We start from the raw sequence: 27,918 nt of genomic DNA on the forward strand, positions 1-27,918 counted from the left end.
CTCATTTCAAGATCATGAACAACTCTGACCACTGGAATTTATTTCCTTCGGAAAACTGTTAAACCATCCAAACATCAGAGTAATCAAACATAGTTGACGTACAATCTTGTTTTTATTTATTTATTTATTGTCACTAGTGATATTACGGACAGGATTTCAAGATCAAATCTATTGAAACATGGCCGTTAATAAATATACTGTATAAGTGCACAGTGACTTTCATAACACCCTTCACAGTCTATAAAGTCAGAACTCCAAAGAAGCAAACAGAGACATAAATAGAGGAGACACAAGAGTTAATATGACACATCTAACCATAGAAATCAATGATATAACTTGCGAAATAAAAGCAGACTCAGTCCTCTGTCGTAAAGTTCAAACACGCACAAGCATGGAGCATCTGAGCAGGGTACAGTTTTGGTTTTTGCATGCTGAAAAACAGAGAAAAAAAAATATTTTTGAGAAGGGAAGTAAAAGTGAACAATTGAAATAATGTGGTTGCACAAATGTGCCCACCCTCTCGTTTTCAAGATTAGCCAATTACATTCAAACTCATGTTAAGTGGGCATCAGCACACACCTGCCACTGATTCAAGCTGTTATAATTTTCCCACGTGATTGGGAGATTTTCTATGGCCCGATAAAACCAAGGTTGAAGTTTTTGTTCATCGTTTGAAAAGGTATTTAAAGGGCACAATCACCAAAAGGACGGCATTCCTGCTGTGAAGCATGGTGGGGGCAGCATCAAGCTTTGGTGCTAATTTTGAACAGTTCCAAATGCAATCAGTGTTAGCACAAAACTTACAGGCTTCTGCTAGAAAGCAAAAAATGTCAGGGAATGCTGACTAGAACATCAGAACTTTATTTGGGGGTAACCAGAGTCTCTTAATGGTGGCAGGTGCTGACTTCCATTTCACAAGCGTTTGAATGTGATTGGTTATTTCTGAACACAAAGAGGGTGTGCGCACTTGTGCTACCACATTCTTTGCTATTTTTAGTCCTCTCCTCTTAAAGATTTTTTTTTTCTAATTGAATTGTACTGTACATGTGTACAGCTCACAGCAATGTTGGAAAAAAATGTATGATCACAAAAACATGACATTTAAAGAGGGGTGTGCAGACTTTTTACAGTATATCCAGCGTTACTGTTACTGTGGTGTCTTTGAGCATCATGTGAATTAAATGGCAGCCCCGGTGTCCTCTGCCGCACCCTCCAGGAACATGCCTTTGAGAGCAGTCAGAAGTATAAAGAGGGCAAGTTCATCATCGAGCTGGCCCACATGATAAAGGACAACGGCTGGGACTGAGCCCACCAGGACACCACCGCAGCGGAAGGGTAGAGGGTTGGGTGAACGGACGGGGAGGGCGGGGAGGGTTTTAGGGGGTCGTAGTGGGTGAGTGTGTGACTTTGGTTTGGCTGATTTACCATTAACCTCTGTAAGTCCCTACCCATCCCTCCCCTCCAACGAACGCCTCTTGCACACACCGACACTCAACAACGTGACACGCGTCAGGTCGCCGACATCCGAGCTGGCACTTGGGGCAGACGAGACAAGAGGTCTCCTTTTCTTAACCGAAATCCGATTCTGTACCTGTACAATGTTCGCACAGCACTTCGGGCGTGCTCTAGTGTCAAAACCAGCTCAGAGGAAAACGCTTCCAGCAGTCTGCCTCGACTGTGTATTCCGCCCCCTCCACCCCCTGCTGTAGATAGCGATGACCTAAGATGATTATAGCAAATCGACATGATTGGGACGGTGCCAGCTGGGCCAGTGATGAGGCTTGGCACAGAGGCCCGAGCACAGCGGGCGGGAGCAGGGATTGACGCTCAACATGAAGAGGGAGGGCGAGGAAAGATCGTGTTCCACTAATGCGGGAGCGCAGACGGCGTCTGGCCGAGACCTGGTTCGGCTCAGGGTGGCCACTTTGAAAGAGAAAATAGCTCGATCGTCATCGGCTTCTCTTTTGACGTGACTGTTTTCGGTTTGGAACCCCTCTCAAGTGACCTGCAGATCTTCGCGTAAGCACATCAAAGGTCTCGAGAGGTCCCCGAAGTCGTCTTGTAGGCTCGAAGGACGAGAAAGCCTCGGTTGGATGGCGAGCGCTCCGAAACTGTGACCACCAACAACTACTTTGATTTCGAGAAATGGCCAAAGTATGACTAGTTTCATGGGTTCATAATGTTTATGATGATTTACCTCCCCGCATTGAAGTGTGCTGTGGAAGCTAATGATTCACATAGTGGTGCGCTGCGTCTGTGCATTCTCACGCTCGAGGAAATTACTTGACCTTGACTGACTTTTGTAGGGCGTGTCTTTGTGTTTAGCCGCTTCACAGACACACGCAGCCACTTTGAATTCCCAGGACAATTACAATGTCATGGCATAATATCCAACTATGGTTTGAATACCATGCTGTCTTTTTTTGTTCTCACACTCCACTGGGTGACATTTACATGTGTTCCATCTAGATTGCTGTTAAACTGCTGTCACACTTAACTGGTCCTAATGTTCCATAACGACGCAACCTGGCTACATGAAGCAGTTTAGAAAATGTCATTTTTTTTTTTTTTTTTCTCTTTTCGACTAATGTCTATCCCCATTATTCAATATTCCAAGCGCACAGGAAGAGTTCTATAACATTCGGCTCCTCTGCCCTCCTTGAATCGAGTGCTACTCTGATGGAAAAGTGCTTTTTCGAATGAGAGAATCCATTAGACTTTCCATCTTGTGGAATGCACCGCAAATATACAGTATACATGAGCTAAAGTGCCAGTTGGCTTTGAGTCGCACAGTTCTCCCTAGCTCCGAGGGTTTCTGCCAATGGCACAATTTCTGATCCATCTGCATAACGTCAAAAACATAACAGAGGTAAATACAATCCAGATGTAGGGCAGTAGAATAGTCTCATCTTCTTGTGATAGTCTCGTTGTTCCTGAGCTTCTGTCTAAACCTTGTTCCAACATGTCCAGTTAGCACCGGTATGAAATCATATTAAAACCCATCTCAACCAAAGAAAGCGCCCATCAACATTAACCTGACCGAGCAAAAGATTCTATTTTGCTCGGGCAAAGTTGTGCAAAACGAGGGTGTGTATAGCTGAAAGCCAAGGCTGTGGATAATACTTGTCTGTCATATATATTTTACATCTTTTATTTTGTAAACAGATCTTAATATATGGATATATTGTATTTACTGTATTCGCCGCGAGGAATACCATTCATGTCAACCTCCGTGTTACTGAATGTAAATAATGTCACTGTGTCATATTTGATTTACAAACCCCACGATGAATGAATTTGATTTGGGTCATGTCAGGCTTTCTCTCTGGTTGGTTGTACAAAATGACTTTTTTACCCGAAATGTTTCAATTTTAACGTCTTTTGTAAAGAGGGATGCTGATGTTGACTTCATGTCATTGGATCATCATCTAATAAAATGCACCTTGAGATCTCTATGGACAGCGCTGTGTTTCTTCTTTTAGGTAGAAGTAAGAAATAATTGTGTTGGTGATTATTAAGGGCGATATTGTCCAGTTTGTGCTTAAGTCTTTTTTTTTTTTTTTTTTATGTGCCTGGCACAGTACTTACAAGTTACGCTGTTTCATCTGTAACGTCTGCTGACACACCCGCCATGCGTAACCGCCACAACCAAAGAGCTGTGACTCAGTGAAGTCTGAGGCTGGCCTGGATGGAAGGATAGAGCAAATGACTGCAGTGAAATCAAACCAACAAGTGTAATGGTGGACTAACACTTTTGGACAATCGTGTATAGTCCAAGTAAGGAGTTTAACACTTAATAATCTGGAAGAGGATTTGTCATGACACAGATAATTGTAAAGACGTTGCTTTGTTTGTTGCTTTGTGTGAACTAAGCACAAAACCCAACATTTAGCACTCAGCTGTGACAGTTCATGATGACATTTCATTGTCTCCATGGAGATGAGAGCATCATGTGTAACTATTATCTGGGGAATGAGGCAAAAACAGACCACCTCTGTAATCAACACAACGTTAACACTGCTGTTTAATGAGAGACTGTGAGGCATTAGTGGCCATGAGTGAGTTAATGCACATGTACGTATGTGGAGGAGAGTGATGAGTGGGCGCTACTGTAAAAGAGTCACACCTGTTAGTCACACATGACTACAATTCCATGTTGCACTTGTGTGATTGTTGTGCCTCCTACTCCAGTGTCCTCCACTCTGATTCCCACTCCAATCGCTTCACTTTCCGTCTCTCCTCCTCTCCCCCTGCTGCATGTTCCATCTATCTACAGTATCTCCTTCCTTGTGTTGTCGTCGCTGCTGTTTCCGATGATTCTCCGCGGCTTTCCGCCTTGCTCCGTCCGACTTGGCTAAACTGCCGCAAATCTCACTGCAGCAGATGGTGCAGTGTTTGCATCGGGCCAGGTCTCCTAGCAACCCCATCTCCTCTCTCTCTGTTCCCCCCCCAATGAGAAACCAAAGCAGAATATAGAGGAGTCACGTGGCACCTGGATGTGCCATGCTCACCCTGGCCCTGTCTTTCACTGACCTGACTGTTGATGTCTATGTTTATGTCTGTCTACATGTAAAAAAACAGGGCAGGAGGCTGACATGTCTGGCTTGCCTAATGTGTATTGATTCAATGTGACGTGTAAGAGGAGCAAAGCAGGACACAGACAACGTGATTTCCCTTATCCTGCAGGAAGAGAAAAGAAAAAAAAAGAAAAAGAAATAAAAGTGACTTGTGACCCAATGTGACCTACATTTTTACAAGTTACGGCGGCTGAGTTACGCGGTGTTTAAAGGCAGCCGTGCCCACATTTACGGCATTTGAAATGTGAAGTGTCTGCAAGTGGACGTTTATACAAGTCATTTCATATGTCTCCTTCGTCATCGCAGGAGGGAACATTCCAGCGCCTTCTTAGCACCCCAACGCATCATCATGTACACACATGCAAGCCGCCCTAACTCGAGAACTCTATGATGAATGATAAATAAAAGAACTCATCTCGGTCACTCAACTGCATATGTGCCTGCTAACACTTTTTGTCATGTTATCCAAGCAACACTTCCACAGCTTTGTTAGTGTAATGATAGTTTATTTCACACAGGGCCAGGTAGCCCTTGTTTTCCTTAATAAACACAATCACCATTTAAAAACTGCCTTTTATGTTTACTTGGGTTATCTTGGAACTATTTAAAAAAAAAAAAAAAAAGCAAAAGACAAGGTTCTTGTACTGTATTAGATTGTTATGGTCTGTTTGAGTCTGTTTTGTAACTACAGCATTTAAAGAGAGAAAACTGTCTGCCGTTATTGATCCCACACAAACACACCACAGCAACACTGAAGTAGGAAGAAAATAATAATACTGTTCAAGCCATGTCGTGATGCAACTTCTGATGAATCGTTTGAATTGTCTCTCTGCTCATGACACAAACTACACTTGATCACTCTATCCGAAGCCTTGTGTAAATTAGCAACCGGCTCCAGTTCTCCACTTTTGTTTCTTTTTTTGCACCTCAGTGACTCGATTTCCAGACATTGCTAATCAATAGGAGGCCCCAGAGCAACTGAACGCTCCATCTTTTATATGAAAGGAATTATTTGCCTCCGGGGAAGGGAAGTGGTGTCTTTTTGTAGTTTGCTTGTACCTGCATGCACCAGCGGACCGGAGAATGTGTTTCGTCTTTCTGTCCACAGTATATCTGCCAGATTTGGCAGGTCAGGGTCTGCAGCGACAACTTAATGACGCATTCAAAGGCCTTCACTCGTGATGACTCTTAGGGAAGTAATCCGACCTTTATTTCCTCAAGAACCATTTACTGCGGCCTCTTTCCTTTCCTCCAAGGTTCGTGTCAGCGCAGTAAGTGTTTGGATGTGAATAATGGTCATGAAATTGGAGCTTGCACTAAACGGTGAAATGATCAGATCCTGAGATCTCACCACTGTTGCAACGCCTTGTGAACACAAATAAAAGATATGTGGCCTCAAAATAAAACAGCTACTGTAGGTAGGTGCTTATTTATTTCCATTCATTCCACTCCATTTTCAACACCGCTAATCCAGGTTAGCGTCGGCAGGCTTATTTATTTCCATGACTGTTATTAGATTTTACAGCAAAAGCAGATGCGGAAAATTGATTACAACAAACAGCCACTGCAGTCAATGGGAGCCAAGCATTACGAAATACAGCTCGTCTAATTTATTTATTTGTAGATATAGTGCAGAGGAGAGTCTGTTTCGTAATTGATCTGAGAAAGTTAATTTACCGATGCTCAATCTCTCCCTGGGTTGGGAAGCAAGAGCGACTCAGTCAGCTACACAGTCATATGATAATTTGATCACAATCGAAGGCTAAGTTCAAGGAAAATCACATTGTTAACCAATAATAATTTCTTCCTGGATGGCATGAATTCATCCAAAAATCATTTTAGCTATGTATATTGAACTTCCATCCATCCGTCCATTTTCCAAGCCGCTTATCCTCACAAGGGTCGCGGGCGTGCTGGAGCCTATCCCGGCTATCATCGGGCAGGAGGCGGGGTAAACCCTGAACTGGTTGCCAGCCAATCGCAGGGCACATACAAACAACCAACCATTAGCCCATTAGAGTATATTGATGTTAAATGTTTTTTATCCAAAGATGTCAGATGTTTCAGAATCACTAGCGCTGGCTGAAGTAGCTTAAAGTATATTAGCAATGGGACTGTTTCTTTAATTCGCCTCAGAGGGCCAGCTTGCTGGCCCACAGAGACGTCAGCATCTTTCCGTCCACTGATTGGTTGGTCAGACCAAGCAAAGTTGGAATAGCAAAACACATTTGTAGTGATCTTCATGCATTAATACATTTACTGATCAGCATCTCTAGAAAGTTTTATGTTTAAATTGTACCATGTTTTTAGATAAATATGGATACCGAACTGCTCCAGATGTACGAGGCACAGTTGCATGCTTTTATATTACAGTGGGTGCGGAAAGTTTTCAGACCCCCTTAAATTTTCCACCCTTTGTTAAAATAATTTAAGTAATCTTCACCTCATTACTGTACACACAGCACCCCATATTGACAGAAAACAATCTTAATTGTTGCTGATTTATTAAAAAAGAAAAACTGAAATATCACACAGCCATACGTATTCAGACCCTTTACTGTGACACTCATATTTAACTCGGGTGCTATCCATTTCTTCTTTGCATATACTGGCCACTCATGCCAGAGTAGCATCTGCTCCATTTGCACACTGATTGAGGAGTATCTGTAACATTTGCACAACCAACATTGTCCCAGATGATCGCACTACTCGTCACTTTAAACCTTATGCACTCCTTGAGGTCTCAGCGCCCTTTGCACAATGGTCATTGCACCGGACTATTGCAATAGGAGTCGTCCGAACTGCTCTAAGTGCTCGAGGACTCTGCATCTTTTTGCACAATTGTTTTTTGTCAATGTCTTTTATGTCTCCAAAGTGTTCTGTAAATTGACTGACTGTTGTACTAGAGCGGCTCCAACTACCGGAGACAAATTCCTTGTGTGTTTTGGACATACTTGGCAAATAAAGATGATTCTGATTCTGATCATCCTTGAGATAGTTCTATCCCTTCATTTGAGTCCTGCTGTGTTTGATTATACTGATTGGAGTTGATTAGGAAAGCCACACCCCTGTCTATATAAGACCTTACAGCTCACAGTGCATGTCAGAGCAAATGAGAATCATGAGGTCAAAGGAACTGCCTGAAGAGCTCAGAGACAGAATTGTGGCAAGGCACAGATATAGCCATGGTTACAAAAAGAATTCTGATGCACATAAGGTTCTTAAGAGCACAGTGGCCTCCATAATCCTGAAATGGAAGACGTTTAGGACGGCCAGAACCCTTCCTAGAGCTGGCCGTCCGGCCAAACTGAGCAATCGGGGGAGAAGATCCTTGGTGAGAGAGGTAAAGAAGAACCCAAAGATTACTGTGGCTGAGCTCCAGAGATTCAGTCGGGAGATGGGAGAAAGTTCTAGAAAGTCAACCATCACCGCAGCCCTCCACCAGTCAGGGCTTTATGGCAGTGGCCCGACGGAAGACTCTCCTCAGTGCAAGACTAATGAATGCCCGCATGGAGTTTACTAAAAAACACCTGAAGGACTCCAACATGATGAGAAATAAGACTCTCTGGTCTGATGAGACCAAGATAGAAACTGTTGGCCTTAATTATAAGTGGCATGTGTGGAGAAAACCAGGCACTGCTCATCACCTGTCCAATCCAGTCCCAACAGTGAAGCATGGTGGTGGCAGCATCATGCTGTGGGGGTGTTTTTCAGCTGCAGGGACAGGACGACTGGTTGCAATCGAAGAAAAGAAGAATGCGACCAAGTCCAGGGATATTCTGGACGAAAACCTTCTCCAGAGAGCTCAGAACCTCAGACTGGGCCAAAGGTTGACCTTCCAAAAAAGACAATGACCCTCAGCACACAGCTAAAATACCGCAGGAGTGGCATCAGAACAACTCCGTGACTGTTTGTGAATAGCCCGGACGGAGCCCAGACTTAAACCCAATTGAGCATCTCTGGAAAGACCTGAAAATGGCTGCCCACCAACGTTCACCATCCAACGTGACAGAACTGGAGAGGATATGCAAGGAGGAATGGCAGATGAGCCCCAAATCCAGGTGTGAAAAACTTGTTGCATCATTCCCAAAAAGACTCATGGCTGTATTAGCTCAAAAGGGTGCCTCTACTAAATACTGAGCAAAGGGTCTGAATACTTATGGCTGTGTGATATTTCAGTTTGTTTTTTAATAAAGCTGCAAAAATTTCAACAATTATCTTTTTTTTTTGTCAATATGGGGTGATGTGTGCACATTAATGTAGAAAAAAAAAAAAAAAAAAAAACTTAAATTTTAGGAAATGGCTGCAATATAAAAAAAGTGAAACATTTAAGGGGGTCGGAATACTTTCCGTACCCACTGTACATGTTTTCAAAGTATCGATGGTTGGTATAGTTGTGATGACAGAATAAGTCAATTTTCAGGTGGCACAAAAGTTTTTTTTTTCATTTTATATACAGTAATTGTAAACAAAAACAATAATTAGAGTAATTAGTTACATTTGCATGTCTTGTCCAAATATTAAGTCTCTGAAAATTGAGGTCATCTACATACTGAAAAGTGTTGATACTTCCTAAATTATAAATAATTAATAATTTTCATAATTTTGTGAAGTGTCTTACATTTAAGTTGAAGGTCTACCCTTTAATCATATGTTGGCTGTTTCATTTAAAATCTGCTGTTGTGGTATATAAAGGCAATATTATAACATTAAAACTACGCAACTGGCCAAATACTTGTTGACCTACAGTAACTATTTAGTGGCTTGGAGCCCTGTGATCACAGCCAGTCTTCATGACCTGCCCTACTCGGTGATTAAGGGTCCCATTTATCCAGTGCGATGTTTGCCAGTGACGTGATTGCATACAGCACCAGCACAGTGTGCAGGCTTGCTGTTGTGTCACATGGGTATAAATGTGGTGGGTGGTGCCTGGGAGAAAGAGCGGATCTATTTATAGTCTCAGCAGGCCTGAGCTAGGCTGTTTTACTAGCAGCAGCTCCCCTGGAAGAACCACTGAAATAAAGAAATGGTTCTGGTTCACTTTGGGTTTGGGAGGTGAGGCACCCGCTCATGCATGTTTTATATACGAGATTTCGAGCTTCACACGCATAAACAGAATCGGCAGTCAGTTGTGTTTACATCAAAATGCGACTCCGTAACGACAAGTTAGCAAAGACATACAAACAAATGCATATATGCTAACTGTGAGTATAGTTTACATGGCTTGGGACTGAGGAACCAGATGCGGAAAGGCCAATTATGGGGAGCGTCCGCGCCAAGAGGTGCCGCACCCCACGGCTGGCCCGAGACAATAAATAGAAAGTAAAAGTGCTCCATATCGGTCAGATTTGATTGTCACGGTGGCCAAAATAAAGTAACCTAATTGGCTGGCCTTCATACACAGAGATCCATATAAATAACTGTAATGCTTTTATGCACGCCTCCTTTCTCTATGGCTCGTCGACCTGCGCGCTGTCCATATACGGGCCTGCTCGTTCATAGGTAAAATACATACAATTTCAGCTACGTCATTTAAGTGGTCTGGCGTGGGAACGTATAGGATAGTCACTAAATATCAATACATATTGAAAAATACAGCAAGATGTGTCAGAAGCGGATAGTCTTAATCAGCATTCTGTCATCTACTTTTGGAGTGGATTGGGTAAAAATTATTTATTTTACAAAAAATTGTTGTGGATGGTCGCTTTAATTAAGGCTATACTCACTCAGTGACAGTGAATGAAGTAGACAACAGCAAGGATATACAGTATGAGCCTGGAGCAAATTTTACAAAAGATTGGGGGTTTCTGTATTCTCACCAGTGTTTTCAGATGACACAATGCTTGAGCAACAGGAAGCCCATAAAGTTGTCTCTCTAATACGGCAGCATCTAGACTTTAAAACCAAACAAGCACTTAAAATGAGTCGATGCTTTTAGTGCGAAACGAACTGCACCCCTAAAAATCAATAAAGGTGCATTAAAATTTGGCTCAGTTTTGATTTGGGCATGAACTTATTGCCAATCATCATTTCCAAAAAGATGAAGCAGGCATGATCATCCTCATGCAATTTTCTTTGAGACTCCTCATTGCTTTACTAGGTAGATTCATTAGAACACTAAAGCATGATATCAGTCATAGTGGTTATTGTATGCGGACCGGGGCAAAAAAAAAGAAAAATATTATCTGGAAAAACAAACGCAAACACACACACACACACACACACACAAAGAATGCAGAATTCAAATAAAAAAAATCACACACGCCCGTGACTGTATTAACAAATTGAAATATTTATTTTTAAAAACTGAAAAAATAAAAACAAACCCACCAACATAGGTTTAGTACATGATACAAAGACATGTCAATGTCACTATGCGAGTGAGTAGTTTGTTTAACTACAGTGTGAGGCAGTTTGAAAGGCTGGCTGAGCTGGTACGACGGTGGACTAGAGACAGGTTAATAAAAGAATATTTGGACAAAAATACAAGCGTTCATCACTCAAGATGCGGTTTGTTTCCTCTCCTCTGAATTATTGTCACCATGTATCCCCTTTTAAAAGCATTCCCCATTTGAATTATTCTCAATAAGTATGCGCGATGAAGTATTAAATACAGGAACAACAGCACTGCAGTAACACTTGCCTGATCATTCGCCTTACATATCATTTAACACAAACCTTTTCTAAAAACTACATCATCTGATCCAAGGAAGATGTTTTAAGAATTATCAGCAAATACTGTTTGATCAGCGTCTATGAAACACCTCCGACTATGTGCGCCCAAATTAGGTTTAAGACACACAAAGATCATCCATCACACCCAGACAACATGGTCATGATGAGCCTCACTGTTGTAGAACAAAAAGATGACATCTGTTGGTTTCTGCCTGCACCGCTTTGTATTCCTTATTCTAAGTGAATGAAGGCCGACTCAGTGAGACATCTTGATGCTGTTGAAGGTCTGTGACCTTCGATGACAGTGAAAGTCATGACCGCTACATGGCCTGCGAAAGCTAAGGACACGCGCTTCAGTGTGGCATCCTCACAGGAAACGCACTCTGGATTTTCTCAACCTGTGCTTCCAAAAATGTATTTACAGGGCAACAGGTAGTGACAGTTTCATGGGGCGTAAAACACAGTTATGATGTTACGATCTTAAAAACAGATTCAACATTTCAGGACATGTCGGCTAATTGTGCGCCTTGATCCACCAAAGCGTGCTGTTGAAGCTCTAGCTCGCTAGTTTGGCAAATCTTTTAAAAAAAAAAATTAAAAAAAAAAGGAGGCAGCTTTATAAAAACGACATTTGATTACAGGAATAAATCTGTAGAAATATTGGACTGAGAAGGCAGCAGAGCCCAATGCGTTGTTGCTTTTTTAGCTACATAAACTCCTCCTAATTACAGTTACTGACTATAATTGTCAAATAATCACTTGTGTGTGCTGCTTACAGTTTACTATAAGGATTGTTAGCCTTCTTGGCAGTTTGGAGCTGGTTTCTATTGAACCTAAATGGGATGGAGGTTCAGGCATGATTTAACAGTCAGGTTTGTTACAAAGGTGCAAGGCAGACAGTCCAGTCTACTTAACAAGTAGTGAGCTACTGTACGTCAAACTGACCTCTGGCACCTGCAGCTTGTTAGCACTCTACTACCAGAGGCTTCTTTTAGTCCTCTTTGTTCCGCTGACGTGATTTTGGGGGGCTCAGACCTCGCCCTTGTTGTTTCGAGAATTGGAACTTGTGCTCGTCTTGTCTTGAATGCAACTCCTCTGGTAGTGTGTGTTTGCTACAAATTTGCAGCAAGGAGCACAGATAATAAATAAGTGGTGTACTGCTCCACACACACACACACACACACACACACACACACACACAGACACACACACTGAGGAGGAGACGTGATGCTGTGAAGTCGAGTTGTCCTTCCATCCAAGCCTTGTTCCTCGTGGCTGAGCCCTTGGCGCTGTCCATGTGGAAGACCCCAGACATGGGTGTGAAGAATCAGGTTTAGAGAGCAAGCACCGTGTCATTTGGCTTGATTAACAAACGAACGAACAAGAGTGGAAAATCTAGCGAGACAGAGATGGAGAAGAGTGTATAAATACAAGTTTCTTCCGGCCGGAGGACATGACGGGGTGCAGTCAACCTGAGCCTGCGGGGAGGAAGGGGAGAAACACAGCGACGTTTAAGTTTCTTCTACAGTGGAGCCCATCCCAGCTGATTTTGGGCGAAAGGCGGACTACACCCTGAACTGGTCGCCAGTCAGTCGCAGGGCACATACAGACACGGAAAATTTAAAAAAAAACAAAAACAAAAACAAAAAAAAAAACTGCCTTGAAAGACTTCTCTGTTGCCAGTAAGTTGCTTTAATTCAAGTTTACAGCAACTTACTGGTAATAGTGTTGCCAGTAAGTTACTGTAAACAGTGTACATACATATATTGTAAGAACCTGAGCTCAGTCAGCTAACTCTACAAGTGTGTTATACTTTTTGATTTTTCTTTTTTTCTTTGTGTTGTGTTTCTTTGTGATGCCACTACAAGAGTACCAGTGATGGTAAAGAGTAAAATGTGGTGATGGCCACCATCCATCCATTAATTTTCTAGAACTCATTAGGATCGCAGTTGAGCTGGAGCTCCAAGCTGACTTTGGGCGATAAATCGGTACACCCTGGACTGGTCGCCAGCCGATTGCAGGGCACATATAGACAGGCAATATTTCACACCTACAGCCAATTTAGAGTCTCCAATGAACCTAACATGGATGTTTTTTTCTTTTTTTATGTGCTCAACTATCTATGCCAGCGACATATAGTGACAGGCAGTACAATTACAGTAAATGCTTTTCCACTCGATGGCAGAAGCTACATAATTAACCTGTGCATCCACTTTTTGTGAGACTTTTCGTTGTGCGCCGTCAGATATCTGATTGAAATGATGTGCCTTGGCTCGATTAACATTGGGAAACATTAATAGTGTCCTGCCCTCACCCTCCTCGTCGGCCCCCCAACCTTCTGCTACCCCCGCCAGCTCGTAGTGTTTCTTCCTCAGCTCCCCGAGACGCTCGCGCTCTTTCTGCAGGCGTGTCTCTAGCTCCAGCACCAGAACCTGTATGAACAAACACACACGCGCACACACACACACACACACACACACACACACACACACACGCGCAAGGGGAGCACAAAAACACTCTTGTTACAATATTTCCTCTAACAAACAGTGGAAAACCAACCACCCTAAATGGTTTATTATTTTTACGAGTCATATACAGGAAATTATGATCTGGGCCGAGACAAAGGAGCTTTTTCGGGGTGACTGTTTTGACCGAGATTCACGGCTCTTGTGGTGTTGCTTTACATCACACATTGCCGGCGACTCGCTAACATATTGGCCCAAAAAAAAAAAAAAAAAAAACATACGAGAGCTGAGAAACAAGAATTCACAATCATACTGTTGTGTGCCTTCACTATCGGTCTCCTTTCATTCTGATTCCCTGTATTCTTTTTAACAGCACTATTGCCACACTGACTCAAATGCAGTCAAAGACTCCAAAATATTAGACTTTTTCTTCGTCATTTCTCGCAGCCACTAGGGAGCATATTGTCATTTCATCTGGGCATTTCTTAACACTTGTTTTATTTTTTCCATCCATCTATTTTCTTCTGCTTGTCCTCTTTTGCAATCACAGGTGAGCTGGAGTCTATCCCATCTGACATTGAGCAAGAGGCGGTGTACACCCTGGACTGGTTGCCAATTAATCACAGGGCACATAAGACAAACCATTTACACTCACATTCACACCTACAAAGAATTTTGAGTCTTCAATTATTAGCCCAACATGTTTTTGGAAGGGAAAATATGCAAACACACATTATTTTAATACAAGCCTAAATTCATTTCTTTATCGGGCCTTTTTCATTTCTTTGCATTACAAATGTATTTTTTGTTTGAGGTTTATTGGCAACCTTCTGACAGCTGAGTGTGGAAATTATCACTTATTTTCTGAGGTGGAAGAAGACCAAACAAAATGAAGTAGACTGATCAGTGGCTCATTGTATTTGAGTTATAATTTACTCAAGCTAGGTCACTGTAAATATCCTTAATGCACTCTTCCAAAACCAGTTCTCTATTTAATGTTTGTGTGTCTCCAACGGTCCGGCATGTGTGTCAACGGTCCGGCTACTTTTGTTTTCCTTTCACTCTGGGGGAAGAGGCAGCCTTAGGCACACTGTTTGAAGTATTTGTCTAGCTTTAAGTTGAACTTCCCGCTGGATAAAAAAAACAACAATGCAGTTTCAAATGTGGAACAATGACCACATTCCGCAACAGGTCTGCTTATCGTTTGACTTTCACTGTGTGCATTGCATGTTGTGTATTGCTGCCAACCTGCGCGTCCATCTCTTGTCGCTTGATCTGTGTGAGCGTCATGCTGGAGAAGTCCATTGTATCTGTTCGGCAATCAGAAACAAAAAAAGCCGTCAATTGTTTGTATGCAGTACCAAAAATAACAAACTATTCAAGGTTAGGCTCTCAATATTGTAAGCTCTGTATCTTAAAAATAAATAAATAAATACAACATACATGAGCCGCTGAACTGTACTTACCTTTGTCTTCAATTTGGGACTTCCCGGACTTGGTAGAGGCCACAACAGCGGCAGTAGCCTGGGTGACACCTCGAGACGCCTGTTGCAGGCGACGCAAGTTGGCACTGTCTTTGTCTGCTTTAACCTGAGGAGGACACCAATAAAACATGGAGCATACATAAACATGGAGCACCTTCTTTTGACGTTAAAAGGCAGTTTGACCACATTTGACTGCACTTTCGGCTCACCTTTGAAGCAGCAACAAGTTGCGCTGTGCTGGCCGCAATTTCACGAGAACACACCATCAACTCCTCAAATTTTCCTTTGCCCTGCACCACAAGATCAGCTGCATCCCTGAGATGACACATTGTGAAATAGAACACAGTGAATTACACCTTTCATGTGAAGAACAAATGTTAACATTGGGAACAATGTTCACGACATTGCTTTGAGAGATTACAATTACTTGCGTTGTTAATGTTGACATCTGCACTTCAGTCATTAAGAAGGAATTTAATTAGTGAGAGGTGAGGGCAGTTACTTACACCATGACAGTGGCGCCCCATCCAACCGCCTTAGCGGCAGAAATCAAGCCCTCTGTCCAGCGGGAATTCTTGGCATAGAATTCCTTAGTGGATGCTGCGCCCTTGTGGACAAAGAAGCAATCTTCACCAAATCATCATTCTTTACTTAACTTCTTGTACAACAGGAGCCCCCCTTGCACCCCCGCCCCACCCCACCCCCAAAAAAACTACAGCGGCCCACTGCCTTATTATGTTACATTTATAACAGCACACATCCTTTCTGCATCAATTAGTAGAATCTTATTTTTTTCATTTACAGTGGACTAATCATATAAAGGTGCCCCTGAATAATCTTCTCAATGAATGAGACTACCATAAATGTTCATTTGTTTCAGTAGTTAATTTCAACAACTCATTATACAGATTTATTAATCACATACGAAGATACTTTTCAGAAGGACGAATATTATCCAATTTCTATATTCAAAATCAATGTGTTTCTTGTTAATGTTCTAATTTCTTGAGATGGTGAAATTTGGGTTTTCATTAGCTGTAAGCTAATCAAAATTCAATCAAAATTCTAAAAAAAATACATACATATATTGCCAATACTTCACTCTGTGAGTACTGAATCCACATAATGTTCCTTTTTTTTTTATTGAACTACTGAAATAAATTGGTTCTTCCACGATATTCCAAATTATTGAGATACACCTAAATGTGCCTGCCATTTGTTCTTGCATTTAGCAAAAAAAAATCTTAATTTTTTTTCTATCTTTTTTTTAACAAAAAAAAAATAAAGGCAAAGTATCAAAAATATTAGCAATATCACTGACGCATTATACTCTCTTCCTATAGAATAAAGAAATTATTCCACCAGTTAAATCACATTGAGGAAAAGTATATTAAAGGACATGATTATATTACAGTGATTGGTTAGTTACTGATGAACAATTGGACTGGTAGGTCAACATCGGGTAAGTAAACTACATCCACAATCAGTCACCGCACTTCTAAACCTGGAGACAAAGACCAACAGAACGTACCCTCCCACCCTCTACAATGTCCCTTTGCAGATCTTTGGAGGACAGAACAAGTGCCTTGATGGCCGTCATGAGATCTGTGCACGAAGCTAAGATCCTGCAGGGGATGACAGGATACACACGCAGACATTAAAAGCATTAGTCAAGAGCGCTAAAATTGCATAATTTGTGGACTAAATGAGAAAGTAAACATACAAATATTACTGACATTTTTTTTGTTCTACAAAAGAAGCATACAACAGTCAGGCACACGCAGGATGGTAATGGACTTTTAAAAAAAAAAAAACAAACAAAAAAAAACAACATTTGTATGTTTACAGCAAGTGCTGAAACAAACATTTTGTGGTCAAAGTGGTGAAATACGTCATACATACGCCTCTAGTGAGCTACTTCGACAGTTCACTTCTCATATTTACATAATTAGAGCAGTTTCGAACACTGAACTGCGGGCAGTTCTAAATGCAGAGATCTCTGAAGTAAAGCAGCTGGTTGTGTTACATGTAGGTGAAATAAATAGTTAATTTCCCCCATTGCCATGGCAATACCAAAGGATGTCGCTGTCTTTAACAGTGGGATTTTTGTTGGGTTACGAATACATGAATTGCTCAGGGGGAAGAGAGAAGACATTACCTATAGATGTTGTCAATACAATGCCACTTTATCAAATCTGATCTCAGTTTTTGGATGCCTGTGAATTTTGGATCCACAGCAGAATAGCAAAGACTGCTGTGGCTCGGTTTTCTTGGTTTAAGGAAATGTGTGTTCTGATGAGGGTATTTTTAGCAGAGCTATATTAAGATAGCCGATTCAATTTATTATTCCATCCAGCCATCGATTTTCTATAGCGCTTGACCTCATTGGGGTTCTGGGTAACTGCAGCCTATCCCAGCTGACTTTGAGTGAGAGGCAGGGTACAACGTGGACTGGTCACCAGTCAATGGCAGAGCATTATTATTCTGATCATTTATTTAAATTTTAAGGTCTTTTATTGAAAAATTAAATTAACTCTTAAGACTTGACAACTAAATCTTAATGTGAAATAGAGGCTTGACTTTGTTACCTCTCGTTGACCTCCATCTTGACACCTGTGTCAACTGCTCGAGACTTGTTGAGCATTTCCTGTGCAAATACACAGAGGAGAACTTTCAAATCAGCACGACTGCAAAGTGAAACCGGTGATCTGTTCCCACGCTAAAGAAGTGCACGCTCATAAACCCTACTCAATATACAAACACATCCACACCTCTATCCTGGCAGCAGCTGATTCCACAGCTGCAGAAGTGGCCGCCATTTCCTGCTCCACGAGATCTCCCAGCTCTCCTTGCTGCAGCTCCAGACCCCGAGGATGCAGTTTCTGCATCCAAGATTGAAGACATCAAAGGTCTGTGGCCATTGTTCATTAGCACACAAGGCGGCATTTAGACGGGCACCGACCTCTGCTGCAGTCAGTATGGCCTGGAGAGCCTCTTTCAGCTTACAGTTGTCTGCTGTTGCTATGTCCTCCTTCTTCATGTGCCGCAGCAAAAGCAGAGCCTCAGCACCACATGCCTTCACACTTTCTGAAAGAACTGTTACAGGGTGCACATATTGCAACCAAAGTTCTCAATTTCAACCAGAGTGCATGTTAAAGGAGTGTGCAATTCCCCCCCCCAAAAAAACACTTTTGGTCATTTTTGTTTTTTATGTTTGTCAGTTTGACCTGACAATAGTACATTAGTAAAATGATCTGTGAAAAAAAATAAGGCCTCCCTGGCCCATCTACTACTACAAACGTATCTTTCTTTGTTCATTTATCTATGCTAGTAGCATAGTGACAGACAGAACAATTAAATGCTCTTCCACAACCACCACTACAGTCAACATACGTATATACTTCTTGTGACATTTCTGTTTGGTGGTGCGCAGTGAGATTTTTCCAATGTAAAATATGTGCCCTGAATCAATAAAGCTTGGGAAGCATGGGTTTAGAAGTGATGACTACAAAAGAGTGACATGATGGTTTAATGGGCAGGCTTTTCTAAATGTAACATGTAGCAACCACACATAGCAACTTTAATCTCAAAATTTATTTACAACTACCTGTGTAGACTACTGTACTGTATAACGTATAGTAACAGGAACACAAAATAAACCGTATACCATCGGCCTGCTCCACAGGCACCATGTGGGAGGTGGCACTGCCCTGAACAATGGTGTCGCCCACTAGGTGGCCACATTGGGTCACCACTTTAAGCAACTGAGACACACCTGTGCAAAATAATTGAACACAAGAATGAATCTCAATTCCTTCCGGGTTATGCATGCAGGAAGAATGGTATGTAAGACTACATTCGACACGGTGCTTACCTCTGTCATCAGCTAGAAAGGCGTCTCTGGCAGGATGGAACTGCTCCACACAGTCTAAGGATGCTTGACATCTGGATGCCAGGTAATCTGCAGAAGTATGCATTATTGGACATCACCACACGCGCACACACAATCACAATAATTAGCACCCCGCAGCGGAGGGTGGTACAGCAACCTGCTGAGCTAGTGCAGCTGATGTGGGCTGGGTCATCGATCAGGGCCAGTGAGTCTTGGATGATCTTCTCTGCCTCTTCCACAGCTCCCTCCAGACTGGACCAGCGGGCCGCTAGCAGCTGGCTTTCTAACGCTTGCTCCCTGCTCTCCTATGGACACACAAACACACATGCTAAGGGCTGAGCGATATGGCCTTTCCGATTTGTTTCACAAAAAGACGATTTCTGATTTTAACACCCTTTGCTCACAGAAAAAGCAAAGGACATGGACATAATTCTAAATAAGTTTTCCTTTTTCTTTTTTCCCCTTCTGGAGTTTGCTTTATTTCTCATGATGCTCAACAACAGTTTGAACAGAAAGGGTTTTTTTCCAGCATGTTTTTCCCCAGTGTTAACTTTCACCAACTTCCACAAAAATAAGAGAAACTTGTTTTTCATTCGTAAAAAATGAGCGCTGCCTGAAAAACAAAAAAATGTCCCCTTTGTCAAAACATATACAGTATGTAAACTCGATACTCAAAGGGGAACTAAAACCAAAACGTTTTCATGCAAAAATACATTGTAAGTGCCAGCACTAGTTAAAACACATTACTCTAATATTGCATTAGTGCAATATGAATTAAACAGAATAATTAATCACTGTAAGGGGAAGCCATATTGGGCAAAATCATGATCAGTTACAGACCAGAAGTGATGTTGAAGCACCAGTAGCGTTTTGCCTGCTAACACAGCGCAGCACACCATTGAACCGTGTCGCTGACAGATTGCAGAGAGCAACAGATTTACTCATTTGAGCCTGTGTACACCAAGGCTGAGATGTACAACATGCAGGGGTCATTGGAGGCAGGGTAGCGAAGAGTAAAAGCGTTATACATCAACTTCTTGATGTGAAAGAGATCCGAAAAAGGGATTCAGATCACCTCACAACTCAGTAAGTACATGTACTGTACATGACGACGTTTAGGATTGTTTATTATGTAGCTTTTGTACATATAATCAAAGAATATGTAGCTGAATATTTACTAACTTCAAGGTTTTCTTAGTAACTAAAGCGGGCAGGAATTGGCAGACACGTCACATTCTTGCAAATTCCCACTCTCACTGGAGTTAAAAGCCTTGATGGCATTAGTGAGAACACGAAGGCCGATGCAATTTTTTTTTTTTTTTTTTTTTTTTTAAGAATAGTATTGACATCAATTCAAAGTGTTGACATCTTGGGTTAAGTTAATCTTAAATAAAAACATTTTAAATTTAACAATTGGACAAACTGCATGGCGAGGCTGGCGATATGTATTGTCGACCTGTCAATTGACACCCTGATTGCTAACCAGCGGGCTCTTTTCATATCATTACAGAAAATGATTCCGCTCATGTATTTGTGTCTTAACGGGAACTAAAAATCGCTAGTTGTTTTTACTTAACAGTCACTAGAGGGGTTAGGGAAGTCGCTCAACTTGCAACAGTGCTTTTGTAAACTATCTCCTCTCTGTTCCAACCCAGGTTGTGAATGCAAGCAGTGTACATCAGCAAGGGCGCGCTTGGAAGCCACCCCAAAAGAGTAAATAGTCATGGCATAAATAAGAAATATGACTATATACACAGCTGATTTTAATGCCAAGAGTTTGACCTTTCACCTTATCATTGAGCTGGTTTTGCAGGGCTTCTGCTGTCTTCACGCCACTCTCCCGCTCACTCGCCAAAGAGCTTTTGACCTGCTCGAGCGCCTCTCCTTGAACCGCCAGCTCGGCCTCCACTTTGGACAAGGACTCGACGAGTGATGCTTTCTCAGATTCCATGGCAACTAGTTGAGTGCCAAGTGCCTCACTGGACTGCAAAACAATACAAAATAAATCGTGTGTTACAGAATAAATGAGCAATCAAAAAAAAAAAACATGATTAGATGGTAAGTCTTGATTAGGACAATACGAGGCTGTGGTGATGCTATACTTTACGATACAAGTGACCTTCAATGCAAAACCAAGATTGTAACACCATTGCCATTTTACACTTTGCGGCTTGGCACAAGGACCTTTGAGTGGCAGTCAAGTCCACAATCAAACAAAAAGGCGGAACTTGTGGTTGTGCAACTTGGCAAAACAAACTATGACAACACAGTGAAGTTTCATCAGATCCTGAGTGTTGGAAGCTTGTGTGTGTGTGTCCTAGCGGGGTTGTGAACATGGTTTGCAACTCGTTGAAATGAGGTCATTAAAAATATGAACGTGACTCACAGCATGCGCAAATGGTCCAATGTCGGATGGTTGGGAGTGGAAGGGAAATAATAATTGGCATAGGGGCAAAACATAATGAGAGTTGTGACACAGGGGGCATACAAGCAATAAAACGTGGACTATAGGTCATTGTAAAGATTAGGAGGAAATGGAGGAAATTAATTAGCGAAAGTGTGGGAGGCCAAGAGACAGATGGAGTGGGACTGAGCTCAGACAACTGGAGGTTCCAATTCTGCATAAATTCAAATTACAGTTATTCTAAATACAGTTATTCTGATTTTTGCACCAATATTTCCGACAAGGCATACACAGCAGGGATGCCGCATTATTTTGGACACTCAAGTCTCATGGAGATGAATGAATGACAAGGGGTGATCAAGATGGCTCTCTCAGTATAAGAGCTGTTCACCACTGAAAACTAAAACAGATACTGTTAAATTATTAACTCTTGTGACAGTGACAATCAAAACTGATCCTTATTAATTTTGTATATGCAACATTGCTGATACAGTCGGCTCTACTGATACAGGCTCTACTGAATCTCTCAATTTTATATCTTATCTTATTTTGCTCCACCAAGGAATGACGACAGACCTGTTGTGAGGAGGCCATGGTGGTCTTGAGGCAATCCAGCTCGGCCCTGCTGGACACCAGCTCTCTCTGCAACTTGTCAACACGTTCCCACTGTGCTCGTTCCTAGATTAACAAAAATGTCACATTTCTTTAGATCATTGTTTCCCAACCATTATTGAGCCAAGGCATAATTTAAATTAAAAAAATCTCATGGCACAACACCAAACAAAATCATCACAAAAGGTATATGCAAAAGTATACTGAAATAGAGATGACCTCGTCTCAATTCACTCACAACATTACTTAGTGTGTCTTAAATCTGGGCCAGTTTAATGGAAGTATTTGCAGGAATTGAAGAAAGACAAATATCTTGAAGGTCCCATATTTGGCTATTTAGACCGCCATAGAGTGACTCTCTAACATGGACCTAGTATAAAAGTGTCAATTTCATTTTTCACACTTTGGTTTTGTCATAAGAGTGTTGAGAAAAAGCCCCTCTGACAGTTACTTCTGTTTGACCCAGTTTTGTATCCGCTTTGTCCATATTTGGCTAAGACCGCCCCCTTTCCTCTGATTGATTGCCTCCGTGTAGAATACCCACTTGTGGGAGCACACCTGTTTGTTATGTTGACAGCGCTGGCTCGAGAACAGAAAGGGAAGCTGGAGATCTTCCCTAGTGACGTAGATAAGCTTGAGAAATTCAAATGACCTGATTTCAGGCCTCTCGGCATGAAAACCTCTGGAGCTCAGGAATGAGGAATACATTTCAATTTATATTTCACCTGTTTACTGAGGCACCAGAGAGCTAATATTTCATCCCAAATACTAGGTAAAGTTGGTTTGGCAAAATACAGGACCTTTGATTGATCCGAAAATTATAATTTAAGTGAAATGCGATAACTTTGTGCGGCATACCTGATGATCCCTCACAACATATGATGTGCCGGAGTCCAGTGGTTGGGAATCATTGCTTGAGATAAAACTTACACGAACCAATTTATGAATTGGGTTTAAAAAAAAATAATAATAAAAAAAAAAAGCCAACGCAAACAGACTTTGATGCCCACCTGTCTGTCTGCATAATCTTGGGCAGCCTTCACCTTGTCCTGCATCTCTTTCCTCACTGCATCCACTTCATCCTGAGCTGCTCGAGCCACAGTCATCTGCCGGGTTACCTCGGCATTCTGCAGCCACGCACATACAAACATACAATTAGGGTGACGAGACGGAGCTTTTAATATGAAGCAAGGTGTTTTTCTCACCTTCCTCAGCAATTCAGCATGGCCTTGTACAAGCTCGCTGTACTTTTCCTTTAGCTTGGTATAGCGCTGCTCATTGGCTTGAGCCTTTTCTGCAAAACGATCAAGGATGTAGTAACCAACCAATTAAGTCAGCCACCTAACCTATTATTTTCAAATGTGTAAATACAAGTTACATCATGCAACAGTTTATTATACAGTGCCCTGAAAAAGTATTCCCCCCTTCTAAAATTCTTATTTTTTTTGCATAGTTTCTCCCCTTTAATGTTTAAGATCATCAAACAAATCTAAGTATCCGACAAAGATAAATATCGATCCATCCATGCATTTTCCGCACCGCTTATCCTCACTAGGTTCGAAGGTGTGCTGGCGCCTAGCTCAGCTGACTCTGGGCGAGAGGCGGTGTAAAACCTGAATTGGTCACCAGTCAAACATAGAGCCCATGTAAACATAAAATACAGTTTTCAAACAGTATTATTATTTATTTTTTTTTATTATTAAGAGGAAAAAAAAAATAAAATAATCAAAGCTACCTGGTCCTGTGTAAAAAAAGTAAATGCCCCGTTGTTAAATCATGATTTAACTGTGGCTAATCACATTATTTGGAAAGCTGAGTTCATTTTCAAAGACTACATCCAAGCCTGATTACCACCAGACCTTCTCAATCAAGAAATCACTCAAATAGAACCTGTCTGACAAAATGAAGTTGGCCAAAAGATCTAAAAAAAATAAATAATTGAAATGAAAAAGCTGCAACAAAATGCCACAATCCAAAAAAAACCTCAAGAACAGATGAGAAATAAAGTAATTGACATCCATCAGTCTGGAAAGGGTTACAAAGCCAGTTCTAAAGAAAGTTGAACTTTTTGGAAGGCGCCTGTCTTGTTACGTCTGCCGTAAATGTCACGCATCGTTTATAAAAAAAAAAAAAAAAAAAAAAAGAACATCATCATACCAATGGTCAAACATGGTGGTGGTTGCGTGATGATCTGGGGCTGATTTTCTCCTTCAGGACCTGGACGACTTGCTGAAAGACTCATTGCCAGTTATAGAAAACGCCTGATATCAGTTGTTCCTGCTGAGGTGGGCCCAACCAGCTTTTAGGTTCAGGGGGCAATTAATTTTTCAAACAGGGCTAGGTAGCTTGGAATATTTTTTTTCTTTAATAAATAAAATCACTATATTAAAACTGCATTTTATGCTTACTTGTGTTACCTTTGACTGTGAACAGGTGCCGAACTGCGAATATGCGGGGGTTCCCTGTACATGCATGTACACATTAAATGTCCAGACCAATTATGTGTATTGCAACTCTAAAAACAGCAAATAGAGGGGAGGTCAAGGGCTTTATTTGTTCATAGTGGTTCTGATTTGTTTGTTGTCTGAAATAATAATTTTTTCCCCACTCAAAAGTGGTCCAACATTTCTTTTTGGTTGCTTAACATTTGTTTTTACCTTAGTTCTCAATTTACAAGCACTTTAGGACTCCTAAGCATAATATATTTTTTTAACTTAATAGTTTATTCTTCAAAAATCCACAAACACTTTTGTCGGAATACTAAATAATTATCTTTTTTTTAATTTATATTTTTTATTAGAAATTACCTGGGCTAGACCTCAGAGTTTTAATCGAAAGCCCCCAGTACACATTCAAGTAAAGAAAAGGGTATGGCTAAGACTGTAGTAGAATTTTTGTTATGGTATAACAGCCTCTGCTTCTACGGGTTGTGCTTCGCTCAGTGACAAATTATTTTTCCGGTATCCTTTTCTAGCCACAATATTTTGTTTCTCACCCGATTCTGTGAATTCAGAAACCTTCTTTGACATCTTTATATATATACACGTGTCTGTAACATATGTTCTTCACTAGTACATACATGTCAACAGCTCAGAGCCATTTTTTTTTTCCATTTAACATTTTCCTCCACATTATCAGGTCATAAAATACCCTGTGATAGCTACTGTATTTTCACGACCATAAGGCGCACTTAAAAGTCTTGCATTTTTTCCAAAATGGACAGGGCGCCTTATAATGTGGCGCGCCTTATGTGTGCACAGAGTTCCAACATCTATAAATGTTGTGTGCTGAGTGCTCCGCTTGATTCTTTTTTATTTTTTAGCATTTCCTGCCGACACGCTGCTTACAGAGGAAAAGCGGCTGTGGCTGAGGACAGGGGAAGGGTGCGTGAAGTCGGACGCTAAAACCACACCCCCAGTAGGTATACAGCGCCGGGGTGTATTTTTTTTTTTTATTAACCGCTTGACTGACTGTGAGCATTTCCGGGGTCTGCATTGTGAAAAACAACATCGGTTTGGCTAAGGACCCCCGAAAATGTCACCTACAAAGAGACACGCTTACGAAGCACAGTTTAAACTGCATGCTATCAGTTACGCGGAGGAACATGGGAATCGAGCAGCTGCGAGAGAATTCAAGATCAACGAATCCATGGTTCGCAAGTGGAGGAAGCAGGAAAACGAGCTTAGCCAAGACAAGAAGACGAAGCTGAGTTTCCGCGGAAAAAAAAGAAAAACAAAACCCGGAAACAAGGACGAGTTGGCCGGAGTTGGAAGACCAACTCGAGCAATGGATTAATGAGCAAAGAACAGCCGGGAGAAGCGTCTCAAGTCACCATTCCACTGAGTGCAATAACTCTGGGCTTGCCATCATTCCAGGATGGACATCCGTGTAAACAGGGCGTTCAAAGTGAAGTGAGCGGCGTGGGAGCCATGGATGACAGATGGCAAACACAGCTTTACTAAGACTAGGAGGCAGTGCCGGGCGAGTTACGCCACAATTTGTGAATGGATTGTGGATGCTTTGGCTAATGTGTCTGCTTGCACTGTTGTTCCAGCTTTCGCACGGCAACGAGACTGACTCAAACCTGCCGTGTTTGATTGAGAACTTGCCCAGCTGTTCATTTCGGATATAGAAGATGAGGACTTTGATGGATTTGTGGATGAGGATTGATCAAAAAATAACGCGAGTACATTGTTAAATACTTCAATAAAGTAAAACCAAACTCAGTTTTGCTCTCGCTGCCTTTTTAAAAACATTGTTTTAGCGTGCATGCATGCTACCGTATGTTTTAAGCTAGCGTATGTTTTAGCATACCTGCGCCCAATAATACGGTGCGCCTTATGTATGTGTTAAATACAGAAATAGACCCCGTAACAGAGACTGCGCCTTTTAATACGGTGTGCCCTATGGCCGTGAAAATACGGTACATGGGCTGGAGGGCTTACTCTCGATCTCTGTCAGACTCCGCTGCTCTTTCTCTGTGTACTCTCTGACCCTCCTCAGGTCGTCAAGCTCAGCCTTCAGGAACTCGCTCTCCCCTGCTGCCTGTAGCCTCAGGTGGCTCTGCTCTGCTAGCTCTGCCTCCAGCTCGTTGACGCGGCCCCTCAAGGCCTGACATAATCGCCCACTCTTGCAGAAGGAAAGAGGGAGGGTGAAATTTTTTTAAATTAGATTCGCTTGATCAAGGAAATGAAGAACAAATACGTTTGATCACAGAAATTCATTAAGAGTGCACTTAAAATAAATTATGGATAGTGGGGGATTGTTTTCCTTTTTACCTCTAATCGGAATGATTCCAACTCGTCCTTAAGGATCTGGATCTCCCTTGTCATCTGTTCAATCAGCCGGTCTCTGGTGAATAGCGAAAGACAGTGCCTGTCAATCAAAAGCTCCAACCGTATTTCTAAATTTGAACAATGAAAACGCATTTATCATCAATTAAATCAACGCACAAAAGATCTCTGGTCATCTGTAAAGAGTTAGTATTGAGGCATACATTACTTACCGTGTGCTAATAACACAATCTCAAAGCATTCGGTTCAAGTCAAAGTTATGCATTTAAAATTTTAAGACCGGATCTAAATAAAAAGAATATCACCAGTGACACTTTTTCTTTGCTTACACTGATATTTTTTTGCATGAAGGATTACATTTAAATGCATGTACAGTACACCACTACCATCAATTTGGTGTAAAAAAAGTACAATTTAAAATTCAAAGAACAATAGTTCTATTTCATTCCAGCTCACCGCCAGAAGGCGGTGCTGAAAAGCACTGAATGACACTCACATGGCGGTCATTTGGGATTAATAGAACTGTAGTTATATATGTAACTTTCTTTTTATTTACTATTAAAAATATTGTTTTGGTTAAAGAGCATCTACATACTCGTATATTGACTTAAATTATTTTGGTAATTACCAATGCTGTTAATTTAGGGCAGCTGTGGTATAAGCACTACATATGGAGGTAGTCTAATACATTTGATAAGTACTGTACACATTTTAAGTAGTGCTTAACTATAGGACATGACCAAAGGACTTTTCATTTTTTAAAACTGTTTCACACAAGTTTGTATACAATGTCTTCAAGACGTACTTATCATCCTTCCGCATCCCATTCTGATTGTTGAAGTTGAAGGGATCAATTGCAGCGGAGGTTCCAAACAGGTCATCAAATTTTGTCTCCACTGGAACCTAAGCAATCAAAACCACAAGCTATAAAAAGCTAAAGTGGATTTAATTTAAAACAAATTGTAAAAAAAAAACCCAAAAAAAAACATTTTACCAAACCAACTTTTTCTAGTATT

At 41.4% G+C, this 27,918-nt stretch overlaps 2 protein-coding genes across 7 annotated transcripts in view; one reads left to right on the forward strand and one right to left on the reverse strand.

Moving 5' to 3' along the window:
- LOC133405557 (protein yippee-like 2) overlaps positions 1 to 14,981 on the forward strand; it is a 29,149-nt gene extending 14,168 nt beyond the window's left edge. The window contains exon 5 of one of the 3 annotated variants that reach the window (XM_061682632.1): positions 14,268 to 14,981. In XM_061682632.1, coding sequence (XP_061538616.1) covers positions 14,268 to 14,396 — 129 coding nt within the window. In that variant the 3' untranslated portion in view covers positions 14,397 to 14,981. Of the gene's footprint in view, positions 1 to 1,216; positions 3,549 to 3,581; positions 5,143 to 14,267 lie in introns of those variants that run through there. The other 2 variants (XM_061682633.1, XM_061682631.1) reach the window with 2 other exon arrangements.
- Positions 10,850 to 27,918, reverse strand: part of hip1 (huntingtin interacting protein 1) — a 48,831-nt gene continuing 31,762 nt past the window's right edge. For all 4 annotated transcript variants that reach the window (XM_061682628.1, XM_061682627.1, XM_061682629.1 and 1 more), the window contains 20 exons: positions 27,708 to 27,805; positions 26,888 to 26,960; positions 26,555 to 26,738; positions 23,315 to 23,403; positions 23,120 to 23,236; positions 22,074 to 22,175; positions 20,883 to 21,077; positions 19,251 to 19,398; positions 19,076 to 19,162; positions 18,869 to 18,976; positions 18,164 to 18,297; positions 17,973 to 18,083; positions 17,790 to 17,848; positions 16,733 to 16,826; positions 15,708 to 15,808; positions 15,411 to 15,516; positions 15,184 to 15,307; positions 14,966 to 15,027; positions 13,567 to 13,684; positions 10,850 to 12,730 (listed from right to left, as the gene is read on the reverse strand). In XM_061682628.1, the coding sequence (XP_061538612.1) occupies positions 12,720 to 12,730; positions 13,567 to 13,684; positions 14,966 to 15,027; positions 15,184 to 15,307; positions 15,411 to 15,516; positions 15,708 to 15,808; positions 16,733 to 16,826; positions 17,790 to 17,848; positions 17,973 to 18,083; positions 18,164 to 18,297; positions 18,869 to 18,976; positions 19,076 to 19,162; positions 19,251 to 19,398; positions 20,883 to 21,077; positions 22,074 to 22,175; positions 23,120 to 23,236; positions 23,315 to 23,403; positions 26,555 to 26,738; positions 26,888 to 26,960; positions 27,708 to 27,805 (2,121 nt within the window). In that variant the 3' untranslated portion in view covers positions 10,850 to 12,719. The remainder of the gene's footprint in view (positions 12,731 to 13,566; positions 13,685 to 14,965; positions 15,028 to 15,183; positions 15,308 to 15,410; positions 15,517 to 15,707; positions 15,809 to 16,732; positions 16,827 to 17,789; positions 17,849 to 17,972; positions 18,084 to 18,163; positions 18,298 to 18,868; positions 18,977 to 19,075; positions 19,163 to 19,250; positions 19,399 to 20,882; positions 21,078 to 22,073; positions 22,176 to 23,119; positions 23,237 to 23,314; positions 23,404 to 26,554; positions 26,739 to 26,887; positions 26,961 to 27,707; positions 27,806 to 27,918) is intronic.

Source organism: Phycodurus eques, chromosome 7 (assembly GCF_024500275.1).
Source record: "Phycodurus eques isolate BA_2022a chromosome 7, UOR_Pequ_1.1, whole genome shotgun sequence".
NCBI lineage: Eukaryota > Metazoa > Chordata > Actinopteri > Syngnathiformes > Syngnathidae > Phycodurus > Phycodurus eques.